General features: G+C 35.8%; 1 protein-coding gene across 5 annotated transcripts in view; it reads left to right on the top strand.

The window, feature by feature from the left end:
- Positions 1–18,532, top strand: part of PRKACB (protein kinase cAMP-activated catalytic subunit beta) — a 67,000-nt gene that overhangs the window by 16,503 nt on the left and 31,965 nt on the right. Inside the window, exons 1-2 of one of the 5 annotated variants that reach the window (XM_023932170.2) lie at positions 13,888–14,040; positions 15,515–15,606. The exons of 1 other annotated variant lie outside the window; for it this stretch is intronic. In XM_023932170.2, the coding sequence (XP_023787938.1) occupies positions 14,006–14,040; positions 15,515–15,606 (127 nt within the window). In that variant the 5' untranslated portion in view covers positions 13,888–14,005. Of the gene's footprint in view, positions 1–13,410; positions 13,527–13,887; positions 14,041–15,404; positions 15,607–18,532 lie in introns of those variants that run through there. 3 more of the 5 variants (XM_086901613.1, XM_086901612.1, XM_023932169.2) reach the window with 3 other exon arrangements.

The following is an 18,532-nucleotide window of genomic DNA, read 5'->3' as shown; positions in this document are numbered from 1 at the left end:
AGGTGATACATAATTTTCCTTCCCTTGGAAGTTAAAAATCAATATATGCTTTCTCTCTAGAAACAGTTCCTCAGAGTTTGTGATCGCACACCAGCAGACATAAAGTGTGCCACTTTATTTTGCAAAACTGATGTACTTTTGCTGCTAAGAAAGTTTGTAATTCTTGTATACATTTATAAGCTTTAAAAAAAACTCTAGTGAAACTGTTCTAGTTCTGTGAGCCTCTATTGTCCATAATAAAGAGTCATCTTAAAATGAATTTTTATGGTTATATAGCTCTTATAACAGTTGAAGGATTCCTTGTTCAGGTAAATTAAAATCAGTCTCATGATGGGGAGGGGAAGTGTTTTATTAAAGAATTCAATGTATTTCCCTCATTTCTATGTATCTTGAGTCCTATTGACTTTCTTTCAGATGTAATTGACATACATGCACAGCCACTCTCTGTTTTTTCATTACACCTTTTTTCCAAGCTATCTTTCCACATAGATCTATTTCAGACACATTAGTTTTATGTCTCCATCATGGTTTTGTTCAAATTGGAGTTTCTACAATAGTGTATGCACACATTGCTTTAAACTATTTTCTGTTGAATTTCTATATGAAAGTTACTTGATTTGTTACTAAAAGTTAAGCAATGAAATGGGTAGAGAATAAAATAAAGCCTCATTTTCCTCCCTTCTTGTTTTCTTCCCATTCTAAGTTTCTATTTCTTCTTAGTGAAATAGGCACCCAAATACCATTTCATCACTGTGGGGATAAAAAAAGCAGCAATACCTACAGCTGAAAATCATATGGTTTAAGTAACTTGTCACTGAACAAGGATAGTATCTGCTCTTCAAGGGTGGTATTTAGTAGCCTTTGGCAGCAGTTTGTCCTGATGCTGCTAAAGGCTACTTCATCCTGCTTCCAAAGTTCTGTAGATCTTTCCAAAGGAGCTGAACCGATACAGTTCCTTCACTGCCTGATCCTGAATGAGTGCCAGGATAGTTCCATACATTGTTCTGCAGGGAGTACCAGTCTGTGGAAAAAGGAATACGTCTGTATCTGTTGTTATAAAGAATGTGTAAACAAGGGCATGAAGAGGTTATTAAAAGAATACTAATTCTGACTTCTAATGCCTTTTTGAATGCCAAAATGTGAAATATAAATGATGTCTTTAAAACATAGTTTTCTGTTTTAATTATACAGACTACTTGTTTATACAGTTTGATTTGTAAATGTCTTCCTGTAAAAAGGCAGTAAATTTTATTAGTCAGTTATTGTCTTTATTCATAAATACTTCTAATTAGTATGACAATAGGTTGATAGCAGTTTAGTTGACTTTATCCAGTGTCCCTTGAATTCCTGGTTATTATTTTTAGAATGTACAATAAAGCTTAGAGGTAATACAGCAGCATTTTCAGTGACACAGTTTGTAGCTTGCACATTTTTATGTTCAAGTTAAAGGAATTTATTAAAAATGTTGTGAAGAAATCAGTTTGTATAAATATTATATCAAGTTAAAGACAATTTGGGATCATAAGAAGGGAGTAGATACTGTGATAAGCCTTTGCTCTCTGGAACTCTAAGGGAGTTTTTTTTACTAAACTCAGAAGTACTCCTAAAAATCTCATTAGAAGCCCACCCATCAGTGTTTTGTACAAATAACAGAAATGTGTTATGCTCTGGTATCACGGTATGAAAATTGTTTGTAGATACTATTCATCTCTTATCCGAGGTCAAACTGCAGTATTTGTTGACCTTCCTACTTAGGCTTGATGCACTGAAAATCTGGGCTGTTAAACTTGGGAGTCATATGATTGTCTAAATCCTTACTTCTCATTCGCGATGTTCCAGAAAAACAAGGCAGAGGCAATGCAATCAGGCTTAACAGTCCTATTGCTTTTAACCATTTCTGAGTTTCTGTTAGGGAAAGTGTAGCTTTTGGGAAAACAGCAAGTTTTTTTAATTAGTTGGCACTATTAAACACATTTCATCTGTAAACTGGCAAATAACTGCAAATACTTATTTAACAATTAACTCTTTAGACGACCTAGGCATACAGCAATATAGTGAAGTGACTTCTTATAATTACCCTAGGCTTGTAGTAACATTTCTAGTAACTTAAAATAATGTGTATCTTCATTTTTTGCCAGTCATACATTTAAATTGGTGGTCTGTTACAGAGAGAAAACTATACCTTATTTTATGGCAATTAGTATATCAATTTACTTCACGTTCTCAAAGTGCTTATTAATTTTAGCTCAAAATAGATCAAATGTACCACATGTGACTGCTGTATCATAATACTACATTTCTATTTTTAAACCTAAATGGACTCTGGGAAAGTACTTTGCAAACTTTTGGCTTCCACTGCAGAGCAGGTTTCCCATGTGTTCCTGGGTAAAGTGCCTCCTAATGGGGTCCTGGAGTATCTGTTTGTCTTTCTGGCCATGTTTCAAGCTTTTATGTTAGTTAATTAAAAAACCCTGAAGCAAAGTCAGGTGAATTGTTTAAATTCTTCTTCAAAATGAGCAAGCTGGGGAAACTTCATCTTCTTCATTTCAGTCCTAAAAATGTTCAGATACTGCAAGGGAGAATGAAATTTATGCTGGAAGTCGTGAGCTCAAAATCATATTAATGGTATTTTGTTTTGAGAATGTTTTCTCTGTGAACTTACATTCAACACAAAAAAAAAAAAAATTAAAATTTGTCTTCCTGTAAGTGACAGGCTTTTCAAAATTTACTAATCTCATATTAAAAATAAGTCTCCTATTAAAAAATATGTCAACTACTGGAAAACAAACAGTCTTTACCTTTTTTACTCTGCTGTCATGGAGTCATGGCTCGAAAGCTATGTATAGGTTAATATTTATTTTGTAATGGCCAATAGGGATCTCTTTATCCCCTCTGCATGTGGTCCAAGTTCAATATTAGGACTTTCCTGTCAAAATCCCTCACCAAATCATCACAGTCTTGAAAATGGATAGAGTCGCCTAGACAGTAAGGAATTTTAGTCATTTCTAGGTTGAAGGCAGCTGTAGAATGCAGCAGATGAGTCTTAGAGCAGGTGAAATGGTACTAAGGTGTTGGTTCCATGGCTCTGTCAGAGCATGCAGTGGTGTTGTACACTGTCTGGAGTTGGGCTTTTGAGCCTAAATGTGTGTAATTGCTGCTTGTAGTAATTCAGTCTGAGTTACAAAGACAAAAATACCAATGACAAGCAGCACCATAGATACCAGTATTTAATAACTCATCATAAAGGAATATTATTTTTGCAGTCTGAGCTGCATCATAATTTGAGATTCAAGGGAGTACCCTTAGGTGACAAACACTGGCAGACGCAATCCACGATAAACTTTGGATGTTTTGATTGCTTAGCCTCTGAGCCAAGGAGCAGAAGTGCTTTTCTGAAGTAGTTTTTCATGCTACAAGTCTTGGCTCTGGCTGAAGAGATAGCACCCCAAGGTCAGATTTTATTTTTTTTTTTTGTTTCATATGAAGACATCAACATATTAATGATGTTAATAAAACCACTAAGTTTTACAGCTTAAATGTCTTAATCAGCAGCTATAGCAACATCAGATAAAAATGAAGGATAGCAAAACAAGATCTAGTAGACATTAGTGTTTCAGGAGTCCCTTTTCTTAGCATGCCCAAAGTGTATCTGTAGTTTGGTGTTCATTTCCCAAGTCAGTTACAGCCAAGTCATAAGTTGCTAAAATACTGAAGAATATTAAAAGTGGGTGTTTCATCTTTCCTTTATGCCCAGTTGGCAGTCAGTAACTAAATTAAGCTTTCATTTCAGTTTGAGAACTGAAGAGAGTTGAGATAATAAGATTGTGTTAAATCAGTTTTTGGTCTTTGACCTTCTAAAATTAATGTCTAAAACAGAATTAAGGGTAAAGTTGTATAGAGACATGGAGTATTGTCCTTTAAATGGCTGAAAAATTGGGGCAGCGAGGGGTTAGGCTATTTTCTTCTCCATGTACAGTGATAGGCCAGACCTTTTTATATAGAAAAAATTTGCCTACACTACACTCTTGGAGGCTTGCATTGTACAACTTTTTTTTTTTTTTTTGTAATAACATGAGAGAATAAAATTCTAATTGTTTAAGGCTGCTGGTGAAGATGCCTTTTCTTGCTCTTTAATATACCCCCAAGCTCAGATTTTGCCTTCACTCACTGTAGTGGTTTCAGATGCAGAGCCCTCACTCTGTCCTTCCTTAGCTCCTTGTTTCAGTTTTACCTCTGCATTGTGCCAGCTCCCTAATGCAGTCTTGCATCAGTTCTCAATTCTTTGCCTGTTAGCCCTTCCTCTGCTTTTTTTTGCCTTTCCTCCCCCCAGTTCCGTTGCGAAATTCTAATTTTTGACCAAGTGTTGGTGACATTCCGATGTATTCTAATATTGTTATGTTCCCCGTGCTTGTGTCATAGTTGTTCCTGAAGTGGACACTTACTGGCAAAGAAAAGAACATTTTAATTTTAAGCTGTGTTTTAATGCCTCACTAACTACTTGTAAGCAAAGAAGTGGCCTAATTTCCTTTATCTTTCATATTTCAACCTGTTTAAACAATAATTAAAGTTGCTGGTGTAAATATGTCTTAAAAAGATCTATTTCACTCAGTATGTTTTCTTAGGAGTCTTTAATTTGGGCTTTATTTGATTTAGGACAAAAATCAGACTTCATTGAATGTGTCTTTTTTATGTGTATTTATAATTCTCTTAATTTTTAATATGTGAGCCAATTTATGTTGTTTACAGTCAAAAGTGTGATGGTAATCCATCTTCTTGTCTGATGCAAAAAAAAAATTAACAACAATGTTTGAACTTGAGGATGTCAATTTAAGCATGAAACATAAAAAAAAAAAAAGTCTTATTTTTAATTTAAACAAAAACCAGTCAGTTTTATTTTAAATTGTTTCCATGTGTATGACTGAGTTTTCTGTTGAATTTCAGGCTACCAATTATTTTTAGACTACATAAATTAATGAGAACAGATGGCATGTATGATTAGAAATTTTGGCATATTGAGCAGTCAGGCTGAACTGAAAAATACTTTAATGTATAATATGTGGAACAAAATTATATCAAAAAGGTATTTGCAAAACCAGAGGTGCAGAAGAATTCTACAAAGAAAAGCAGAGAGAACACCTGAGCTCAGCCTCTACAGCACACTGCACAGGACATGAGTAAGGGGCCTCTTGTCTTGCAGGTGGCTGTGTCCAGTTGTGCATCTGGTAATTGTATCTCTAGATGTGTGTTCAGTCCTTTAAGGGAGTGAAACAAATAATTTCAACAAAAACCATCTACATGAGAGGAAGGAGGAGGGAAAGTTTTCCAAAATACTATGTAATATATATATTCATGTAACGATGTTTATATATGATGTTCAGAATTAAAATATTTACTTAGAGATGTGAATTGCATTTTTTAATAGTATTGAGAAGAAATAGTAGAAAAGGAAAAGAGGTAAAGGTTCATGCCAAGTTTTCCACCCTGCTGTTTTCATACCTATTCTAGGTGACTTGCAAGCATTTTCTTATCAGGGTTGTTAGTTATGGTTTTGTTTGCAATTCTTCTGAAATGCTTTTAATTTTTTTGAATGCTTCTAAATGCCTTTCTTATCTATATTCCTTGAGCTGGTTGCTTTAAGCAGAACAAAATTTGCACCCAGAATATCTGCCTTTCTTTCCTGTTTTTTGGAGTGAGTATATATGTACCCATTTTTCCTTAGGGCAAGGAAGGAAGATAAGCTTGGTGTTTCAACACGAATGGCAATGAGGCTGTAAGTTTTTCAGCAATGTATAAATGCATTGTTAGCCTTGCACAACTTTACAGAAAAATCATGTATCAGCAGTGTTTTCAAAAATTGCAATAATACTTTGCCTTATTTGGCTGATAAATTAAGCTGATATTTTCCTCTGAAAGTGTCAACTTCCCAGAGAAAAAGGAATGCAAATGTCAAATGTTACCTAATAATAATAATATGTAAGCACTCATTTTCACTTCAGATTAAGTATTCATTTAGGCTTTTATTTCTTGTAGTTTAAGTATTGCAGGTTTTTTTCTGGTATTAGAAAGGGCTCAGTTACTGCAATTACTAAATTCATTATTTTGAAACTTCACTCAAATGGGATGCCATGTGTTTCCTTCCACCCACCCTCTCTAGAGTGGAAGAAGGTGGATCTTATAGTGGAAATAAGTTTAGAAAAATTGCCCAATGTAGTGCAACTGTTACCTCATTTTGGCAGTTTGCAGTTTTCTTGGGTAGATTTTAACTTGAGAGGAATTGGAAGAAAACCAGAACCTTCCCACATGCCATGTGACTCCCAGAAATAACAATTCTGTATTGAGCTTGTTAGGAAGAGCTATGAGCATCTGAGACTGGCTCACAGTGAAACATGTTTGTTCTTCCAGGAGGAAGAAATGAAGCCTCTGGCTAGTTAAAAACTTTTAAGCGTTTTTTCTCAAAATGTTTCAAGTAAATTAAGATAAAAAGTCAAGAGATATCTTCCAGCTCTGCTAAATTAGAGAGATTTTTATTTCCCAGAAATAAGAAAGGCCTGTACAATGTTATTGTGAGATAGACTTCACCTATTCAAAATAGGAATATTTAAAACATTTTCTTTATTTTGGAGTAATCATGATTAGGATAGCCTATCCTATGATGTGACTATTGCCAGATGAAGGATAGCATTCCCAGTTACTAGCAGGAAGGCCCTAGATGGTGAAGCCTGTTTGGCAAATGATCTGCTGTCCCTGCAGTGGAGGTGTGTGCTGAAGCATTCGGTGGTGCAGAAGAGTCACAGTATCCTTGTTCGGGAGGGTATGGGGTTGATTGTCACTGCTTTGAGAAGATGCTTTTAGTGGCAATTCACAGTATGAAATACAGTAATTTTCAGAATGCATTTCAAGTAACTCTTTGCTCTCTCTTTAGAGAAAATTAAAGGTAAATACAACTGATGGATGTTCTTGTATCTAATTAAAAAGTAGCTTCAAGATGATTTGCTGTGGTTTACCTGTCAGTTAAAAGTTCACATTACATTTAATCTGAAATTATTTCTTTATTTGATTTAAATAGTGTTACTGTGGAAAAGCTTATTCTCTGTGAAATCTAATGGAGTGAGTTCTATTACAAGTAGCCAGCATAACGAAAACCTGTTTCTTAGAAAGAAAATATTTACTTTTTAAATGCAGAATTGTTAAACTTCTCAAAATAAAAACATTAGGCATTATCAAGCACTCATTTTGCACTAAAAATAAGAAAAAATGTTGTGTTCAGCAGCACAGCTTGTAACTTACTCTCTATAAGCTGGTGAAGGAGTCACTAGTTTCTTTTGATCTTTTTTTTAAAAAAATCTTTGATCATGGTGCTTTGAAAGGGAAAATAAATTGAAAGGTTGAGGATACAGTATTAAAGAATCATATCTTTGCTGACACATTGCATGTGGAACTGGATGCCATGTGAATTGTTTGACTTTGTTCAGAGAATTACAAAGATTGGTATATTTTATCCCCCCCCCCCCCCCCCCCAAAAAAAAAGAAAAGAAACGCTATGCATTTAATCTTGTGTTTCTTTCCTGGAAAGTTTTTTCAGCTTTCCTGTGCTTTTAAATAAACATAAAACACCTGTATATGTATTTAGCTCATTCTTTGTAAATGGAAGAGTGAAAGATGTCTTTTGACTATTCTGCCTGTCCAAGCTTTAGTTATTTTGGCATTTCTTGTAAAGTAAAACTTGGGAATGCCACAGGGTAATGTGAACTGAGAAGCAAAGTCCCTGTTACTTATTGATAAACACAATTCATAAATTCAAAGGTACAATTTTACAATTTTTTTTTAACTTGGTAATTTATTTCACTTATATCCAAATGTAAATACTATTTAAGAATATATTCAGACTAATAATAAATAAATTCACCTTATGTGAAATAAACTCAAAAGAAATCAGAATTTTTAAATGAAAATCCATCACAAATAGGGAGAAAAGTATGATCTGTGAACTTTGTTGATGCCCTCACTAAGAAAAATAGCTAGTAATTAGAAGGTTGATGCGTGAATTATTTCCCCTCTAAAAAATCCAAGATATTTAGTTGTGTTTATACAACACATTACAGATGAATGACTGAGTACTTCTAAAATTTTCTGTTCAGTATTATAGTTCCTCATGCTTTGTTTGGTCTTAAACCAGCAGATGGCATTTGTTACTCCATTTAAGTGCAGACTAACATATATTTTGTAAACACGGCGTAATTAACTTCAGCATATAAAGAAATCTTGTTTTCTGAGTTGTGTTTCTGATGCCTCTGCAGTTGTGCAAGTTCCTGTAGTTGAGATTCCACATACTTAGCACAAGGTGTGCTGGGCAAACTCCGAAATGCCCTCTTACACATTCTACAGCCTCTTGCCCTGTGGCCAGCAGCATCCTCCCTCCTTTCTGGGGTTTAATGCCTGTGTTCCACTCTAGCTGCTGTGGGGGACAGGGAGTGTTTCACTTGCTCCTCTGTTTGTGGGGCACATGAAGCTGAGCAGGCTGGTGGGAGTGGAGGGAGCAGGGCTCTCTAGGGCAGCCTGTAGTCTGGTGAGGCATTGGAATGCAGGGGCTGTGAGTCGTGAGTGCATCTCTGCAGCACATGGCCAAATTTTCATGCTTCAGACTGTACTTTATGAAAGCTGCTACTGTATTCTAATTTGCACTCTGTACTCCTTCAGTCTATGAAAAAGCACTTCCAATAGAGTTACTTTGGGTTTGCTTGCTTTCTTTCTTATTTGGATATTTTTCTAATTAAACCTAAATGTCATATAATCAAGGAACACTTCAGTTTTGGAGGAAAACAAAGGTATGAATTTAAAATACTTAACTCAAGGTGGAGTAATTTGGCTTGGGTTATTCTTTCCCCTAGTGTGCTGGTGATTTAAAATGCTTTAAGATTGGCTTTCTGAAAGTGTTACTAAAATGTCTCTGGTTACTCTAGTATTTAGCATTCTGGTCTTTTACTGTACAGTACAGATCTGTTAGTGAAGTGTAGCTGCTAATACAGTGAATAATTTTTGCCTGCAAGACTTCAGTTTAGGTGAAAGCTGTCCTTTCTCCTAGTTTCTCTTAATTTTTGACATAGGGTAATGGGAGGAACTATCTGTAAATACGACTCCAGATCTCTCAGGGATAATAATTTGTTATATGCAGCACTCTGATTCAGGACACATAATACTAAATGTGTCCTAGGGAAGGGGTTTTCGAACCCAAGTGTGCCTCATAAGGGGCAGTTCCTTACAAGTTCCTTTAGCTAAGTAGCTAAACCAAGGAAGGATAGACCAAACTTGTAGATTTTGGAAAAAGTAGAGCTCTTCTACCCAAAGCTTCCTGTAGCCAAGATCCTCTCCACTGCAGCTTCACACCTGCAGGAGCCTTTAAGGTTCCTGTGAGAGCCAGATCTTCAGCATCCTTGTTCTGATAGAGAATGGCCAGAATGGAAGCAGGGGGCTTCTTCTTCAGCCCAGTCAGATACTGAGTAAAATGCCTGCATGGTTCTTCTTTTCTTATTTTGGATCAATAACCCATTAATGCTTAATATTAATCAACAGGAATTAGTTTGATGTAAATTAAGTGCAACAAAACCTTTATTTGCTGTTAGGTTTTTCAGAGAGGCAAAGCAAGTGAGTTCATGCTAAATTGCTTCACAATTTAACCTTGGATTTTAATTTTAAAAGTCTGTACACTTATATGTTTTTCCTACACCTCATTGGTTCAAAAGCAGAAACAGCTTACTCCTGGCAGACTACTATTTTGTGTAACTGTAACAAAAAGCACTTACATACTTTCTCTTTTGCTGCAAAGTAACAGAGTTTGTTCAAAACTTCTGAATGGCTGTCGAACTACTGTAAATTGTGCTAGCAGGTAACTACAGAGGGTTATTTGGACAGTGTGTGATTTGGAAGGGCATGGACACCAAGCAGATTTCACCTTTCAGATCACTACTTTCAGATCTCTTGTACCCATGTGAAAGCAGCTGTTGCAAAGATGGTTCCTGGCTAACCTTTGTTTTATTATGGAGCAATTGTGTAATTTTTATTCACATTCTGCCAACTTGCAGTCTGAACTATTGTATTGGCAAGTATCAGTGAGCACAGCACCTTGAGGTAACCTGTGAGAAAAGCATGGAGCAAGGTGATATCTTAGGAGAGAAATCCAGTTCTCTTTGGCAAATTGAACAGTTTTGTTGAAGATTTGCCTTTTGTACTGAGAGTTGTCTGTCCCCTCCTTGTCAGCGCTAGATTTGGGACTGTGACTACAAAGTATTTGATTTCAAAAAGACCAGATAATGTGTTGGTAGAAATGAGGAAATCTGTTTGATCTGCTGCCAGGGTATGTGTCCACAGAAAATCACAACATCTTACATGATGAATTTGTCAAATTTTGACAAGAAAACTGGTGGGAAGAGTAAGAACTTTCAGCTTACATATGAAAAATCAGATTCTGATTTTGATGTTCTTTTTTTTCTGCACATTCTCACTTATTTTTTTATTCATTTTTGTATCATCACAGTTAACAAGTAAATGATGCTGTTGGGCCATGTAAGCTTAAATTAATGCTTCCTGATGAGAGCTGAAGGTATTAGATGTGTGCTGCAGTTAAACTCATGTACAGTAGATGCCAGTAGAGACCTACTGAGTCAAAATAGAAATATGATCAGTGTTTCCATAGTAACAACTTCCTCCTGGCAGTCCTATTTATAGCAGTGCTGCAGTCCCAGCCTCAGTGCAGCTCTCGGAGGGACTCTCTAGGAAGGGTTAACCTTGTTAGAAAAAATGTAGGCATAGAGGCACACTAAAACCGTATGGGTTTGCTTTCTTTTGTTTTATTAAACAAAGAATTTACTGATTGTGTTTATTTTCTTTATGTATGTTTTGAAAAATCTTTGTTTCAAAATGGAGAACCATTAAAGCTGTAAGCTGTGAGCAAATACTGCTCCTCCTTGTGTGTGTTTAAGAAGAAATGCAGCCCAGTGGAACAGTGCTGGATGTACAGTGAAAATCAAAACACATCTGCTTTTTCAAGAGCCTTTTTCTGTCTCTCTTTCTACCCATAATTCCTTCTGAAATATGCATGCCTGGCAAGACTCAAAATGGATTGTGTTCAATTACATAATTTTGGATGAAAATGTAGGGGGGGGGGGGTTAAGTTACAAAAGGGCTATCTGTGTACTTGTTTTACATCCTTTTCTTTCAAGGTTTATATAACAATTAGAAAAATACCACACATATTGCCTAAGGCTTATAGTACAGACATTAGATTTTTTAGTATACATAGCGTAAAAAATTTGAGTCATTAAATGCTTCTAAACTTTTGTATTTAGTAATTCAAAATTAGATACTTAAATTGTTTTCTTTTTATGAAATGTGTTGGCTTCATCTTTCAACTTACAAACAACTTATTGGTCAATAACAGACCAGCAAAATTTGTCAAGATCCCCAAGCTCTTAAAAATGGAGGATCCCTCACTAACACTTTGTATCAAGTAATTGTTCATTCCTTTTGTAATAAATAATAAATGCTGAAGTTGTATTTTCATCTTTCATTCTTGAAATAACTGATGCATAAAGGAGAAAATGTGTTTCATCAAGTCATCAATTTTTAAAGCAAATAAATAAACTTCCTTTAACCTCTAGAAAAAAACAAAGTTCTTTATTAGGCATTTGTAAAGTTTAAGTTATTTTTTCCACTGTTTACAAAAAAAATGCAGAAAATGTTGCAGTATGTCTCTTTAATACAGATAGAGGCTTCCTGTGATAAATATAAATATTTCAATTTAAAACAGTATGTTTAGTATTTAAGATAGAAAATAATATTTTTATTTAGCGAAATAGAATGTGAAACCAGAAAAATACTGTTTCAAGATTTGGAACTAAACCCTAGATTTTATTTAACTATGGGTGACCTGAAATGTGTTTTGTATCATAAACCCATTTTTCTAGGTACTGTCAAGGAATAGATTTACTTATCTTAAAAACTCTTGTTCTTGATTGCAAGATTCTCAGGGTTAATATTCATTAAACACTAGAGAATGGTGTTATTTGTACAGTCCTGCTTTGCCTGAATATAGAAAAATGCACACATTATCCTTTAACAAATATTTAAAACGATTTCCAAGTAAAGTTACAACACATGGTAACATGCTGTTACTCAACCATCTGGGTCCTTTGAGGAGAGCAGTGTTCTCTCTTTCTTAATCCTTTATTTTTAAGGCTTGACTGGTAGGGTAGAGTTTTTTCTTAGAAATTGAGAAATATTGTTTTAGCAGAGATTATTAAAAATAAATTCTTCATGTAGCTACCTGGTAGATTCTTTTTCAGCAAAGAGCTGGAAGGTCTGTGGCTGGGTTATAGTGCTGTGTTTTGTGGTATGCCACAGGGCATCAGCCCCTGGGAAATCTGCCCAAGGTTGTAGGTTGGCCATCAGGAAAGGTATAAATGGCTTTGTTGCCTTTATCACCTTAGAGTACCACTGTGTTAGCCCTTGTCCTTGGCTGTCATCATGATGTTGCTTTTTATAAAATTGTGGGTGAGTTTTTACTGAAATGCTGTTTATCAAAATACCAGAATTTGCACATGCAATGTTCAAATTCAGAGCTGAATGTCTTACCACTCTGAGTTTTTGAATATGTGTTAAAATTTTGCCAAGATTTGTTGGTCAGAAGATAGCAAAAACAAAATTTCTCTCTAAAGGCAATTAACAACAATTTCAGTGTTGACTTTGGCTGCAAGTAATTGGCACTTCGTTATCTCTTACAGAACAGAAATTTCAGATGTTTTCTTGCATTCTTCCTATACAGCATATAATTTTCTTGATGTAATAATTAATTTGGAAGATCAGTCAATAAGATGAAAGATTAAGTAAAAGGAAATAGGAATGTCTGCCTTGAAAATCATGGATTTCATTTGAAGACATTAAAAGCCACGTGAAACGTGGGTTTATATGGTAGTTTCTTGTATTGCCATTGAGCAATGCCAATCAATGCCAAGAATTTCTTAGATTAGGAAAGTGTATTGCTATCTGTGAAAATGTGATCAGCACTTTCTTTTCATGTTTTATGTCTGCAGAACTTCTGTAACTGTGTACACTGGCAGTAATTAACAAAATTCTGGCAAATTCAGGCTTTCTCTTAGGACTTCTTCTAAGAATTCCTTTTTGGAAACATGTTTTCACTTAAAGGACTTAGTTCAGTGATATCAGATTATGAGTATTTATGATTTTTGCTTTTGGCCCCTGCCTCAAGTGTCCAGGTTAGACACTTGGGTGCATTAAGAGCTCTGAGTTTTGGTGGGCAGAGTTGCTCTTTGGCAGTTTCTACATCTCTCAGTGGACTTAATATGGCTAGCAGACTGTAATTTATGTAACGTGAATTTTGTAAATTCTGTCTTTCAGATCAGGGAAAAAATGATTTAGTTGAAGACCTGTGTGAAAGATAAGACAACAGTAGTGTAAAGGATCAGAAAGCCATGAGAGAGCAGAGAGACAAGATAAGCACGCCATCATACCAGGTAGCTTTGTTTACTGGAAAAAAAAAAGCGAGGTTAGAGAGAACGTGAATCTCTTGGAAAGGCTCCCTCAATGCCCGAAGACTTGCAGTGAGCTACAGGGGAAGCAATTCCAGAGAAGCTCTTCAGCTCCACAAAGATCACCATGAAGGGAATAAGCATCTTGATGTTGTCTTAAATATTTTTTATATTATTGTGTGGGAGGTGCATGGCCTTACTCTGTTTTAAAGTGTTTGGTTATACATGGTGTCTAATATATCCCCTCTGCCTATCTGTGACCCCAGGTAAGGCAAACAGATTCTCATGATCTTCACTACCTCTTGTTTCTGGTAGCAGAGCCTTGAACCAGTGGGATGTTGTGGATGTCATAATTGGTCTTGGAACAGAGCAGGTGAAAGGCTGGAAGGCATGAGGTGGCATCCAGGGAAGGCTGGAGCACCAGACTGATGGAAGAGCAGCCTGGTCACCCCTGAGATTAGCTGATGATCACCCAGATTAACAGATGGCTGTGCAGAATGTAGGCATTTAGACAGTTGGTTCCAAAATTTGAACAGGGGCTGGACATTTCCAGAGTGCCTGGAGCCTGCAAGCCCAGGGCATTCCTGGGCTTTGTGTAGAGTCTAGGAATGTAATGGGTTGTGCTGGCTGAGGCCAGTCACAAGTGCAGCATGCCCATGAGGAAGAATGTAGCCAAATTTGTAAAATCTGTCTGTTGGCATTTTTATTATTTTATCATTGTCATGGGCAGTTTGTTAGCATGAGGGTTTTTTCTGAGGCACAGGGCTGTTATGAAATGGTTATGTAATGTCCAAGGGTGGGTATCTGCTGACATTTGAAAACTATGCAGTGAGAAGTATGGTGGGGAAAAATGAGAGGTATGTCTTTAACACGTGTTTTACTGTAAGACAGGAGACAGATTGAAGAAAAGATATTTCAATCTTTAAGAATAGCCTAAAGTTTTAAGAAGCCACATTGTAGATATGCAGAAATCTATGTGTTTCCATTTTCACACAAACAAATATTTAGTTTTGCTCATTGTATGCATACAAAATTGCATCAATTGCAAATAATTTTAATGTTACATACAGATTTCAGTTTCTTTTTCTTCTATTTTATGCCATTAAAAGTTACACTTTCTAGACTTACTCCACAGTTGAAAATACTAAGATTTCTTGTGAAAAAATGAAATCTTATCAGCAAAAAGTTAAATGCATTTGGTTCATTTGCGGAGTAAGTAGAACCAAGTTTGAAAAAATACAATGCAGTTGTGTTTAAACGTGCAATAGGATTGAATTTCTTCACTGATTTTATCCACAGAGGAGGAAAATAATGCACTTTTTTTTCTTTCAGCAATAAAATAAGTTTATTTAACTTAGTAACCAGTAACTTCCTTGCTTAGGAAGTTGATTAGTTGAAAGCATGAGATTACTAATGATTAGAATCCAGCTGGTTATGTTCGCTGTGATGATGTAGTACTCCATCTTAATAACAGGGGAGGAACTGGTTTTTTTTCACATGTGGTTGTGGTAAATTAAAAAAATACCCATCTACTTTCTGATCTTCTGAACGGGTTGTTTGTCGTACTCTAACATAAAATGTGTACTTAAATATAAAGTGTAATGCATTAAAAAGCTATGAGAACATATACTAGAGAAATTATTGCTTGTTTGTTTTTTAAAAAACAAAACACTTTTCAATCTACATGAAAAGAGACTTTTCAATGTATAAACCAGTACATCATAGAGCTTTCCTTAACAGGAAGTAGAAAAGAGTCGTGGTTAACAAACGCTGCAGGCAGGAAGCTCCACGCATGCATAGCTCTTAGTGGCGCTGGGTTGTCCAGATCCCTTTAGATGTTTTCTGGTTTGCTTTTGGGAGAGTTGCTGGTGTGTGTAGATGGCAGGGCACAAGGAGGTCCCTTGTAACCAGGGCACGGGGACAGCCACGGCGCTGCAGAGACTGGAAGGGTTCGCTAATCGCCTCTTCCATAGGCACTCCAAGAATGGTGCGCATGAGCAGAAACCGGCTCTGGGAAATGAGAGCCAACAGTGCTCTGAGTTCACTGCCCAGTGGGATGCATCAAGTAAGTGTGGGGAGGGGTTTGTTTCTTTTATAGATATTTGCTCTTCAGTTTGCCTCGCGAATGAGGTGTGAGCACTGACGTGTGATGTGTTTTGGGGCAATTTTATAATTCATTACCTAAAGGTATTAATGGAAAGAAGAGCGTATTGCATCGGGCAGAGGGAGATAGGGGCTGGTTCATGGACTGGTGGCTGGCAGGAGAATTTATCCTGCATTCTTTCTTTTCTTTCAAAGCACAGTTGACTTGTTTTGGCAAGCCCCCACACCAGATCTTACTTCTAAATTACTTATTTCATTTTCAAATTAAATCAGTGAGTTCAGCAGAAATACAAGGCTCTCACTAAAGACTAGAATGTTTAAACTTCAAAATAGGCAGACATTGCTGTGCAGATTAAAATTCTGCTTAAAGGGATTTTCATCATTCATAGTTTTTTTAAGGGATATATACATCAGAAATGTGGTATATTGTGGTAAACAATATAAAATTGTATTTGATTTTAACTATTACATATTAACTTATGTGGGAATGCTAATTAGCTTTAATTTCATAATTAGTGAACAGTTCACAGTATTATTTGTATGGATTAAAAATCTTCATAGTTGTATTTTGAGTAATAAAAGAGATTTCAAAAAAATCACAATCTAAATAAATTGACATTTGATTTTCTTTTTAATTTTAAAGCTGTGTAGTATTTTGCATAGCAATTCTTGTCTCTGGTTAAATACTCATTTTAAAATGTTACAATATGGTAATTTATGATAATTTTGTTCCAAATTTCAGATTCATTGATGGATTTGAGATAGCACAATTATTTCAGTTGAAGATAGGCCATGTTGGAAATGCTTAGCATCACAGTGTTACCATGAAGAAAATCAGTATTTATACTTCTTACTTCAAATTTAATATATTATATGGGTAGGGAGTGAAACTATTCTCAGAGGATAAGCAGTAAACATGGAAACAAAAAGGTGTTAATGCAGTGATCTAAAATAGATTAAATCTAGGTCTCCCAAATGCGACAGGAAAGAATTGACTCGTTTTGTTGAGAAGATAAATGATGAAAGTGCATAAATTCTGAGCTTTCACTTCTCCAAAATATTTTCAGCTTGGTAAAAATAGGCACATATTTGTGTTTATGTAGAAGCTCTTTTTTATGTAAATAGGTATTTGAAAAAAATAACACTGAAGTATTTTCATTTACATAACATGAAGAAAAAAATGGCAATGACCTACTGACACTCACAGATTGTGACCTGTTTGTGTACAAGTCTCCACTTTTTCCCCCTCTTCGTGAAGCAGGCTTCCTAGTGTGACATATTTGATGAGGAAGTGGACTGTCATGTCTCTTGATAAACATGGTGAAAATGGCTGTTCTGTGAATGCTATTTTAAGTCGTAATTAAGCAGAGCAGTTGCATGCAGTTTTCTAAGCTGAAGTTGCTGAGCTGGTAACTGAATGGTGGATGACTATGTGGCTTTGGTTTTGGGATGAAGTTCTGAATCTTAACTCTACTGAAAACCTACTTTCAACCTCTAGATTATTTTTTAAAAAAATAAAATTACTGTAGGTATCCATGAACAGAGTCCACATTTAAAGCTTCTCATTTTGCTACCACTGTAGCCAGAGTGATAGAGAAGAAAAGGAGTACAGTGGAGGAAGTATTTCAGACTCCTAATTAGATCTTCCTGACTCCTAGCTAGATCTTCAGAAAAATACATAATCTGTGAAAACAGTTTGTAAAACATGGAAGAGAAACAGGGTGTTTGGGGTTTTTTTAAATTTCATTTTGGTTGGTTTGTTTGTTTGGCAGTCATATTGTTTAGTCGTGGGGGTGGTCTTCTATCCAAGAGTGCAATGTCATAGAATTGCCTAAAGTAATTGAATTCAGCTTGTACATTAATTTCACAGAAAGTTTTATAAAAAAGCAGTGTTTTAGAAACATACTGTTGTTTGTCTTGGAAGGATATTTAAATAGTCTCAACTATTCTGCTAATATCACTGCAACTTAGAAATGTTAGTGTAAAGTTTTAGGTGAAGCTACTTAGCAGACAGCATAAATTACTCTTGAAGTTCAAGGCAAAAACACTAATTCCTGAAAAAAAAATTGGAAAGTGACTTCTCAGAATTTCTGTTGTTTTAGGCTTCAGGTTGAATCCATTTGAAAAGGAAATTAACGTATTTATATCTTCTGCTGTAATGAAATACAATAGCAGGTCTGTTTCTTTTCTTTTACAAGTGGTTTCTGCTGAAGCTCTGAGTTTGCTGAAGGGCAGGAGCTGCTGCTTGTTTGGGTGGACTTTGGGTTGTCAATTGCTCTTGTCAGTGTTGTGGTTTGAGTAAATTGCTGTGTGGTCTATGGCTTTAGGGGATTTTCAGTGGCTGAGTTTGAAACTTAACATCTTTGCTTTGTTATTTTGATATATAAAGCATACAGTTTCTCCGACTTGCCTTGGATGCTTGGTTGATGCATGAAATTAATGTGCTTTGTAATATCCTCAGAGTCCAGTAGGGCAGAGGTAACTAAGGGCACCACAGGCCTCAAAATCTGTTTTGAAAAGCTGACGCAGCACACATGTGGTGGTACAGCCTGAACTGGTAACCAGGTCAGTTGTGCTGCACTGCCCAAGGGTGAAAGATACATGATGGGAGCCATCAGAACAATTTCTTTCTTTTTTTAGAAGTCTTGACTGTGACCACTTGCAACTATATGGAACTTACATTTTGATTTTTGCTTTGTTTTCTTAGTTGCTTGTTGCTCTTTGAAAACATGGAAATGCAAAAGGGAAGGAGAATGAGGCTGCTTGGTTTTGAGTGTAGAGTCAGTAAGATCAATGTGTCTTACATTCTCGAACCAATAAAAATGTTTTCCAAAACTGCATAAGAATATCAACAGCTTGTATAACAGAAATGGTCACCACTAGCGTAT

The sequence above is a fragment of the Cyanistes caeruleus genome, chromosome 9 (genome assembly GCF_971803275.1).
Source record: "Cyanistes caeruleus chromosome 9, bCyaCae1.hap1.1, whole genome shotgun sequence".
Lineage (NCBI taxonomy): Eukaryota > Metazoa > Chordata > Aves > Passeriformes > Paridae > Cyanistes > Cyanistes caeruleus.
The sequence above is the reverse complement of the archived record's forward strand: the minus strand, read 5'-3'. Positions and strand labels throughout refer to the sequence as shown.